Genomic DNA, 11258 nt, shown 5'->3' on the forward strand with positions numbered 1-11258 from the left:
GTTCAATAGCGCTGTTTAAGGGTCTAGATCGGCTCTATTCCTCCTTAGAAGCTTTCTCTGTGTCTGAGAACTGAGTTTTTCTCACTCGTTGTCCTGTCTGTACAGAACACTTCAGGATAAGTTTTCCTGTCTATTTGAGTAGCATTCATGAAGAATATGATGGATTTCATGTTTACATGTCATAAAGTTATCAGTTACACCTGAGAATGCAATACTGTTCAATAGCGCTGTTTAAGCGTCAGGATCGGCTCTTTTCCTCCTTAGAAGCTTTCTCTGTGTCTGAGAACTGAGTTTTTCTCACTGGTTGTCCTGTCTATACAGAACACTTCAGGATAAGTTTTCCTGTCTATTTGAGTAGCATTCATGAAGAATATGATGGATTTCATACACAATGGCAACTCAATGTGCTTTACATAAAACATGTAATTTGAGAAACATTAAAAAATACAATTAACCCCCCCACACCCCACACTAATAATGAAAACAAATTATAGAAAAATAGAAAGTAAGAAACAAAATGCTGGAATACAGCATTAAATATAAGATTGCAGCATAAAATAATGAGTTGCTTTAAAATCATTAAAAGGACATTGAGTTTTTAAAAGTCATTCTTGAATATCTGTTTTTATGTTTCAGTCAGAGTGAAAAAGAGTAAGAAGAAGAAGTAAGTTAAACTTTTTCCTTTTTATTTTGATTACTCTTATAGTTTGAAAATAAAAACTTCATTTGTCAAAGGTAGAATTCACAGGTGATTCACTTAAGCTGAGATTTGTCAGCATAAATGTTGACTCTCTCCAAATAAGGGAGTCAAAAGAAGGAAGTCCATGAGTTTCTGGCATCCGGCAGGGTGTTCAACCACTTGATTTGTAACATTTTATACATATAGTAATTATATATTATATTGAGACTCCTCAATGTTCTTTGTATGTGCCTTTATGGTTGGGTTAGGGTTAACCCCCCCTTACCCACCCTGAGATGGGTGGGTTACCCAGACCCCCCCCCCAGACCCTAACCCACCCTTGTGTCCTAAATGTTGTTGTTCCTCACAAGGCTTTTTAAATAATTCATATTCATGTGTCAAACATGAAATCCATCATATTCTTCATGAATGCTACTCAAATAGACAGAAAAACCTATCCTGAAGTGTTCTGTACAGACAGGACAACGAGTGAGAAAAACTCAGTTCTCAGACACAGAGAAAGCTTCTAACGAGGAATTAGAGCCGATCCTGACGCTTAACAGCGCTCTTGAACAGTATTGCATTCTCAGGTGTAACTGATAACTTTATGACATGTAAACATGAAATCCATCATATTCTTCATGAATGGTACTCAAATAGACAGGAAAACTTGTCCAGCGTACTCACCCCTTGAGGAAGAAGAATCAGGCACTGGCTGGTATCATTAGTGGTGATGTTTTCATCCTCTGAGGAGGGTGTTCCATCATCTTCAGGAGAGAATGTGTCCTCATCTTGATTAGAAGATGTCTCTTCTTCAAATGCAGGGGATTTCTCCCTATCTTCGATCTTTGAACGCATCACATAGTCGAGTGCTTGAAGCAGTGAATATGACCTTCTTGCCACCTTGCCAGAGAAAAAATGATCTGGAAGCTGTTAGGCTTACTTACAGCCTTAGTATTAATTGCACCTGCATAAACTCCAGGACAGATTTACAAACAATGCCAGAGTTGCTTTTTGTTTACCCTGCAGCTGCATCTTTGAACTCTGCAAGATGCCCTGTGATTTTTTTTATTGTTGCCTGAGTCAAACCATTATCTGCTATCCTAAAGATCACACCTATGTCAAATAGGACGACTTATCCTGAAGTGTTCTGTACAGGCAGGACAACGAGTGAAAAAACTCAGTTCTCAGACACAGAGACAGCTTCTAAGGAGGAAAAGAACTGATCCAGGCGCTGGAAACGTTAAAACAGCGCTATTGAACAGTATTGCATTCTCAGGTGTAACTGATAACCTTATGACATGTAAACATGAAATCCATCATATTCTTCATGAATGCTCCTCAAATAGACAGGAAAACTTATACTGAAGTGTTGTGTACAGACAGTACAACGATTGAGAAAAACTCAGTTCTCAGACACAGAGAAAGCTTCTAAGGAGGAAAAGAGCCGATCCTGACATTTAAACAGCGGTATTGAACAGTATTGCATTCTCAGGTGTAACTGATAACTTTATGACATGTAAACATGAAATCCATCATATTCTTCATGAATGCTACTCAAATAGACAGGAAAACTTATCCTGAAGTGTTCTGTATAGACAGGACAACCAGTGAGAAAAACTCAGTTCTCAGACACAGAGAAAGCTTCTAACGAGGAATTAGAGCCGATCCTGACGCTTAACAGCGCTCTTGAACAGTATTGCATTCTCAGGTGTAACTGATAACTTTATGACATGTAAACATGAAATCCATCATATTCTTCATGAATGCTACTCAAATAGACAGGAAAACTTATCCTGAAGTGTTCTGTGTAGAAATCCCAACAAATGTGAATGCTGAGATTTTGGAGACACACAGACAGCTTTAACGAGGAAAAGAGCCGATTTAGGCGCTGGAAACGTTAAACAGCGCTTTTGAATATCCATCATATTCTTCATGAATGAAGATTTGACCTCTGACCCATCACTGAAAGCTGCCTAAAATTGACCACATTAAATGTCTGGTTAATAACAGGAGGTGTGTGATAGGATGGAAAGCCAACACTTGTTGGAAAGAACAGAATGTAAACTTTAAACTAGTGAACAACATGTTTCATTTGAAGCAGGTTCAGTAGAAATACAGGAGGATATGTAAAAACATAAATACAGTTTTCCTGCTGGCCTTTTCAAGACAGCTGAATGTAACCAGAATTCAACAACGTGCCGCTAGTCACCAGAGGGTTTAACATTACGAGTGTTGATCTCTTTGTATTGCTCTGAATATGAACTTTACAATGAGGTATTACTCCAGTAAATCAGATAATGCTAGCCAGAAATACCAGATTAAATATAGAGACCAGATTTGACCTCTGACCCAGCTCTGAAAGCTGCCTAAAATTGACCACATTAAATGTCTGGTTAATAACAGGAGGTGTGTGATAGGATGGAAAGCCAACACTTGTTGGAAAGAACAGAATGTAAACTTTACAATGAGGTATTACTCCAGTAAATCAGATAATGCTATCCTGAAATAGCAGCTTAAATATAGAGACCAGATTTGACCTCTGACCCAGCTCTGAAAGCTGCCTAAAATTGACCACATTAAATGTCTGGTTAATAACAGGAGGTGTGTGATAGGATGGAAAGCCAACACTTGTTGGAAAGAGGAGAATTTAAGCTTTACAATGAGGTATTACTCCAGTAAATCAGATAATGCTATCATGAAATAGCTTAAATATAGAGACCAGATTTGACCTCTGACCCAGCTCTGAAAGCTGCCTAAAATTGACCACATTAAATGTCTGGTTAATAACAGGAGGTTTGTGTTAGGATGAAAGCCAACACTTGTTGGAAAGAATAGAATCTAAGCTTTACAATGAGGTATTACTCCACTAAATCAGATAATGCTATCCTGAAATAGCAGCTTAAATATAGAGACCAGATTTGACCTCTGACCGAGCACTGAAAGCTGCCTAAAATTGACAACATTAAATGTCTGGTTAATAACAGGAGGTGTGTGATAGGATGGAAAGCCAACACTTGTTGGAAAGAACAGAATGTAAACTTTAAACTAGTGAACAACATGCTTCATTTGAAGCAGGTTCAGTAGAAATACAGGAGGATATGTAAAAACATAAATACAGGTTTCCTGCTGGCCTTTCCAAGACAATGTAACCAGAATTCAACAACGTGCTGCTAGTCACCAGAGGGTTTAACATTACGAGTGTTGATCTCTTTGTATTGCTCTGAATATGAACTTTACAATGAGGTATTACTCCAGTAAATCAGATAATGCTAGCCAGAAATACCAGATTAAATATAGAGACCAGATTTGACCTCTGACCCAGCTCTGAAAGCTGCCTAAAATTGACCACAATAAATGTTTGGTTAATAACAAGAGGTTTGTGATAGGATGGAAAGCCAACAATTGTTGGATAAGAGGAGAATCTAATATTTACAATTGGGTATTACTCCAGTAAATCAGATAATGCTATCTTGAAATATCAGCTTGAATAGAAAGCTGCCTAAAATTGACCAAATTAAATGTCTGGTTAATAACAGGACGTTTGTGATAAGATGGAAAGCCAACACTTTTTGGAAAGAAGAGAATATAAGCTTTACAATGAGGTATTACTGCAGTAAATGAGATAATGCTATCATGAAATAGCAGCTTTAATGTAGAGACCAGATTTGACCTCTGACCCAGCACTGAAAGCTGCCTAAAATTGACCACAATAAATGTCTGGTTAATAACAGGACGTTTGTGATAAGATGGAAAGCCAACACTTGTTGGAAAGAATAGAATATAAGCTTTACAATGAGGTATTACTGCAGTAAATCAGATAATGCTATCCTGAAATAGCAGCTTAAATATAGAGACCAGATATGACCTCTGACCCAGCACTGAAAGCTGCCTAAAATTGACCACAATAAATGTCTGGTTAATAACAAGAGGTTTGTGATAGGATGGAAAGCCGACGATTGTTGGAAAGAGGAGAATCTAAGCTTTACAATGAGGTATGAGACAGATAAAGTTTAAGCACTTCCACTTCATTGTTCTCTGTACAGAGATTTCTTACATTTACAAAGTTCAGCAATACTGTACAAATAAAAAGAGCAAAGTCTAACAATGTCCTTGTAGACTTGAATACAGGCCTTGAAAATGCAGGCCAGGTGGATGGCTGCAGAAAGTCTAAGAGAGCCAAGCGAGGCCCAGGCCCTCTCCCCGAAAAGACTTTTTGCCCGCACATTAATTAAACAGGAGTTCCTCATTGACCTCAATGTTCCTGGTTGCGAGGAAAAGAATAACTTCTTTTTCCTCCCCATCTGTGTCCACAGCATAGAACCTGGGCCTTAGGTTGGCTTGTGCTTTTGCGTGGTTGATAAACCTGCCAACAGTCTGCTTTTCGGGGTGGCACTCACAAAATGATGAATGTGCATCAATGCACATGGGCTGCCCTTTTCGATTTGTATAAAACAACATATGTCCAGTCTCCTCCTCACTGGTGTTCTTGTGTATGTGATGGCCCTCTTTGGCTGTGATCACCCTCCCATGGTAATCACAGACCACCTCACCAGTCTGAAATCTGCGGGTGGCAACGACACCCTTGCCTTTCCCTTTGACATCGGTGACCAGTAGTCCTCTCCACCTCTGAGAGATGGTCATTTTCTGGATGTGTCTAGAATCCATGACCATGTCCACAGATCCTGAGGGCTTCCACTCCTTTATGATATTGGCAGAGATGGGGAGGTTTTTCTTCCATCCCCGCTTAGCAATCCAGGTGCTGACCCGGTTTTCTGTTGGGAGACGTCGGCAGAAGTATGCTGTCGAGAAAAAATTAAAAGGTTTTGTTAGTTAAGAAAAATATAGTTGACAACTTTGAATCATGTACATAGCATTGATACTTGAAAAATTTTTTATTAAACATTGAGAAAATACTTACAGAGAACATGCTGCACGCGCAGTTTCATCTGTGCCTTCAGCCAACAAGAGTGCAAGAGTGGATAGTCCGTCAGACAGACAGGTCAGGCAACGCCATTATTGGTGTGAAGGAGCACAAGACCGCAGCACGGCAAGTTGCCGCGTTTGCCCTGTCACAGGAGGAGGAGTGTGTAAGTTCATCAGATTTCCTCTGAGAATCTGTCAGAACCTGTTCAAAAGCAGAAATTAATCTTTATTTCTATGTTTCCTCTGCCAACAGTGGTTTGATATATACTTCACACGAGTGCGGCCACAACTCCTCAACTCTAAGAAGCGCAAGCGGGATGACTCAGATGACGAGGAGGAACGGTTCTTCATCTCCACCACGGGGAGGCCGATCTATAATGCCTCCAATGACCTTGACCGGCTGCACTCAAAGTAAGCTAACCATCATGATTCATTTCCCCTCCCAAATGTACTTCTATAAATAACCGTCTCAGCTCTCTGGTGTGATGTGTCAATTAATGTCATATTAATATCTGTTTAAACTTTCACTTTATATACAAACTCAAGCCAGTGACCAGCCGAGTGGCACGCAGAGTCTTCGAGACGGCCACCGGGACGATGACTGACACAGAGAAGTCTCTGGTGGCCGACTACCTCACTCATTCCACTGCGACGGCGGAAAAACATTACCGCATGAAGCAGCCGGAGACCATTGTGAGGGCCAGTCAGCTGCTGGCTAAGCTCGCTGGTGACTCAAGGTAAAGATGTCTTATATTTGTCAACAATTAATACAATCAACAATTTGTAAACATAATCAAACCCACCATCATTTATATGTAGGCACACTGAACACTTATCTAATACTTTTCTTCTCCTTCTCCTTCTTCTCTTATGTAGTGTTGAGTCTGCAGTTGAGGGTCGCAGTCATGGTACCCGTGGCGCTGCTCGCAATGCTGCCGACAAGCCTGCCTGAACTACAAATGTGCAGATGGATGTCCAAGCAGCATTTGACAAACTGCTGGAAACGCACCCGGTGACACTGGACGGGGACGTGCCAGACAAGACTGAGCGCAGAAAGGTGTCACCCGACTGTCAGCGGCAGTTGTACGAGCGTTGGCTGAAGGCACAGATGAAACTGCGCGTGCAGCATGTTCTCTGTAAGTATTTTCTCAATGTTTAATAAAATTTTTTTCAAGTATCAATGCTATGTACATGATTCAAAGTTGTCAACTATATTTTTCTTAACTAACAAAACCTTTTAATTTTTTCTCGACAGCATACTTCTGCCGACGTCTCCCAACAGAAAACCGGGTCAGCACCTGGATTGCTAAGCGGGGATGGAAGAAAAACCTCCCCATCTCTGCCAATATCATAAAGGAGTGGAAGCCCTCAGGATCTGTGGACATGGTCATGGATTCTAGACACATCCAGAAAATGACCATCTCTCAGAGGTGGAGAGGACTACTGGTCACCGATGTCAAAGGGAAAGGCAAGGGTGTCGTTGCCACCCGCAGATTTCAGACTGGTGAGGTGGTCTGTGATTACCATGGGAGGGTGATCACAGCCAAAGAGGGCCATCACATACACAAGAACACCAGTGAGGAGGAGACTGGACATATGTTCTTTTATACAAATCAAAAAGGGCAGCCCATGTGCATTGATGCACATTCATCTTTTTGTGAGTGCCACCCCGAAAAGCAGACTGTTGGCAGGTTTATCAACCACGCAAAAGCAGGAGCCAACCTAAGGCCCAGGTTCTATGCTGTGGACACAGATGGGGAGGAAAAAGAAGTTATTCTTTTCCTCGCAACCAGGAACATTGAGGTCAATGAGGAACTCCTGTTTAATTAATGTGCGGGCAAAAAGTCTTTTCGGGGAGAGGGCCTGGGCCTCGCTTGGCTCTCTTAGACTTTCTGCAGCCATCCACCTGGCCTGCATTTTCAAGGCCTGTATTCAAGTCTACAAGGACATTGTTAGACTTTGCTCTTTTTATTTGTACAGTATTGGTGAACTTTGTAAATGTAAGAAATCTCTGTACAGAGAACAATGAAGTGGAAGTGCTTAAACTTTATCTGTCTCATACCTCATTGTAAAGCTTAGATTCTCCTCTTTCCAACAATCGTCGGCTTTCCATCCTATCACAAACCTCTTGTTATTAACCAGACATTTATTGTGGTCAATTTTAGGCAGCTTTCAGTGCTGGGTCAGAGGTCATATCTGGTCTCTATATTTAAGCTGCTATTTCAGGATAGCATTATCTGATTTATTGGAGTAATACCTCATTGTGAAGCTTATATTCTATTCTTTCCAACAAGTGTTGTTTTTCCATCTTATCACAAACCCCATGTTATTAACCACACATTTAATTTGGTCAATTTTAGGCAGTTTTCAGAGCTGGATCAGAGGTCAAATCTGGTCTCTACATTAAAGCTGCTATTTCATGATAGCATTATCTCATTTACTGCAGTAATACCTCATTGTAAAGCTTATATTCTCTTCTTTCCAAAAAGTGTTGGCTTTCCATCTTATCACAAACGTCCTGTTATTAACCAGACATTTAATTTGGTCAATTTTAGGCAGCTTTCTATTCAAGCTGATATTTCAAGATAGCATTATCTGATTTACTGGAGTAATACCCAATTGTAAATATTAGATTCTCCTCTTATCCAACAATTGTTGGCTTTCCATCCTATCACAAACCTCTTGTTATTAACCAAACATTTATTGTGGTCAATTTTAGGCAGCTTTCAGAGCTGGGTCAGAGGTCAAATCTGGTCTCTATATTTAATCTGGTATTTCTGGCTAGCATTATCTGATTTACTGGAGTAATACCTCATTGTAAAGCTTAGATTCTATTCTTTCCAACAAGTGTTGGCTTTCATCCTAACACAAACCTCCTGTTATTAACCAGACATTTAATGTGGTCAAATTTAGGCAGCTTTCAGAGCTGGGTCAGAGGTCAAATCTGGTCTCTATATTTAAGCTATTTCATGATAGCATTATCTGATTTACTGGAGTAATACCTCATTGTAAAGCTTAAATTCTCCTCTTTCCAACAAGTGTTGGCTTTCCATCCTATCACACACCTCCTGTTATTAACCAGACATTTAATGTGGTCAATTTTAGGCAGCTTTCAGAGCTGGGTCAGAGGTCAAATCTGGTCTCTATATTTAAGCTGGTATTTCTAGCTAGCATTATCTGATTTACTGGAGTAATACCTCATTGTAAAGTTCATATTCAGAGCAATACAAAGAGATCAACACTCGTAATGTTAAACCCTCTGGTGACTAGCAGCACGTTGTTGAATTCTGGTTACATTCAGCTGTCTTGAAAAGGCCAGCAGGAAAACTGTATTTATGTTTTTACATATCCTCCTGTATTTCTACTGAACCTGCTTCAAATGAAACATATTGTTCACTAGTTTAAAGTTTACATTCTGTTCTTTCCAACAAGTGTTGGCTTTCCATCCTGTTTCACACCTCCTGTTATTAACCAGACATTTAATGTGGTCAATTTTAGGCAGCTTTCAGAGCTGGGTCAGAGGTCAAATCTTCATTCATGAAGAATATGATGGATATTCAAAAGCGCTGTTTTAACGTTTCCAGCGCCTAAATCGGCTCTTTTCCTCGTTAAAGCTGTCTGTGTGTCTCCAAAATCTCAGCATTCACATTTGTTGGGATTTCTACACAGAACACTTCAGGATAAGTTTTCCTGTCTATTTGAGTAGCATTCATGAAGAATATGATGGATTTCATGTTTACATGTCATAAAGTTATCAGTTACACCTGAGAATGCAATACTGTTCAAGAGCGCTGTTAAGCGTCAGGATCGGCTCTAATTCCTCGTTAGAAGCTTTCTCTGTGTCTGAGAACTGAGTTTTTCTCACTGGTTGTCCTGTCTATACAGAACACTTCAGGATAAGTTTTCCTGTCTATTTGAGTAGCATTCATGAAGAATATGATGGATTTCATGTTTACATGTCATAAAGTTATCAGTTACACCTGAGAATGCAATACTGTTCAATACCGCTGTTTAAATGTCAGGATCGGCTCTTTTCCTCCTTAGAAGCTTTCTCTGTGTCTGAGAACTGAGTTTTTCTCAATCGTTGTACTGTCTGTACACAACACTTCAGTATAAGTTTTCCTGTCTATTTGAGGAGCATTCATGAAGAATATGATGGATTTCATGTTTACATGTCATAAGGTTATCAGTTACACCTGAGAATGCAATACTGTTCAATAGCGCTGTTTTAACGTTTCCAGCGCCTGGATCAGTTCTTTTCCTCCTTAGAAGCTGTCTCTGTGTCTGAGAACTGAGTTTTTTCACTCGTTGTCCTGCCTGTACAGAACACTTCAGGATAAGTCGTCCTATTTGACATAGGTGTGATCTTTAGGATAGCAGATAATGGTTTGACTCAGGCAACAATAAAAAAAATCACAGGGCATCTTGCAGAGTTCAAAGATGCAGCTGCAGGGTAAACAAAAAGCAACTCTGGCATTGTTTGTAAATCTGTCCTGGAGTTTATGCAGGTGCAATTAATACTAAGGCTGTAAGTAAGCCTAACAGCTTCCAGATCATTTTTTCTCTGGCAAGGTGGCAAGAAGGTCATATTCACTGCTTCAAGCACTCGACTATGTGATGCGTTCAAAGATCGAAGATAGGGAGAAATCCCCTGCATTTGAAGAAGAGACATCTTCTAATCAAGATGAGGACACATCCTCTCCTGAAGATGATGGGACACCCTCCTCAGAGGATGAAAACATCACCACTAATGATGAGGAGTACCAGCCAGTGCCTGATTCTTCTTCCTCAAGGGGTGAGTACGCTGGACAAGTTTTCCTGTCTATTTGAGTACCATTCATGAAGAATATGATGGATTTCATGTTTACATGTCATAAAGTTATCAGTTACACCTGAGAATGCAATACTGTTCAAGAGCGCTGTTAAGCGTCAGGATCGGCTCTAATTCCTCGTTAGAAGCTTTCTCTGTGTCTGAGAACTGAGTTTTTCTCACTCGTTGTCCTGTCTGTACAGAACACTTCAGGATAGGTTTTTCTGTCTATTTGAGTAGCATTCATGAAGAATATGATGGATTTCATGTTTGACACATGAATATGAATTATTTAAAAAGCCTTGTGAGGAACAACAACATTTAGGACACAAGGGTGGGTTAGGGTCTGGGGGGGGGGTCTGGGTAACCCACCCATCTCAGGGTGGGTAAGGGGGGGTTAACCCTAACCCAACCATAAAGGCACATACAAAGAACATTGAGGAGTCTCAATATAATATATAATTACTATTATTAATGATATAAAACATAATTACTATGTATAATATGTATATATAATGAGGACCCTGCCAGAAGCCAGAAGCTCATGGACTTCCTTCTTTTGACTCCCCCTTGATATATATGGCAGAGAAAGGACAGGTACTGATGTATTTTGGAGATCATTTTCCCCATCTTGTTTTGCAGAGCCTGTTGTCATCCTCTTTATTCTGTCCTCAGCTAACGTTCCAGTATCAGACTAGACAGATAGATAACAGAGTCCAATGAAGACCAAGGGATGCGATGGATTTGTGTACTTTACTGAAAGTCCTTTAGTCTCATAGAACAAACAAGTTCCCACGGCAGGTGACGCACTCATGAATCACAGTTGAAACTAGTCTCCTTGCT

The 11258-nt window shown here is 40.1% G+C and overlaps 1 protein-coding gene across 1 annotated transcript; it reads left to right on the top strand.

Annotated features, from left to right (window-relative positions):
* The first annotated feature begins 6505 nt into the window (after window positions 1-6505).
* LOC130176782 (N-lysine methyltransferase KMT5A-like) lies at window positions 6506-7508 on the top strand. The gene is made up of 2 exons (XM_056388093.1): window positions 6506-6741; window positions 6861-7508. The coding sequence occupies exons 1-2, from the start codon at window positions 6573-6575 to the stop codon at window positions 7433-7435; spliced, it is 744 nt and encodes a 247-aa protein (XP_056244068.1). The 5' UTR covers window positions 6506-6572; the 3' UTR covers window positions 7436-7508.
* The last annotated feature ends 3750 nt before the right edge of the window (window positions 7509-11258 follow it).

The sequence above is a fragment of the Seriola aureovittata genome, chromosome 10 (genome assembly GCF_021018895.1).
Source record: "Seriola aureovittata isolate HTS-2021-v1 ecotype China chromosome 10, ASM2101889v1, whole genome shotgun sequence".
NCBI classification, from domain to species: domain Eukaryota; kingdom Metazoa; phylum Chordata; class Actinopteri; order Carangiformes; family Carangidae; genus Seriola; species Seriola aureovittata.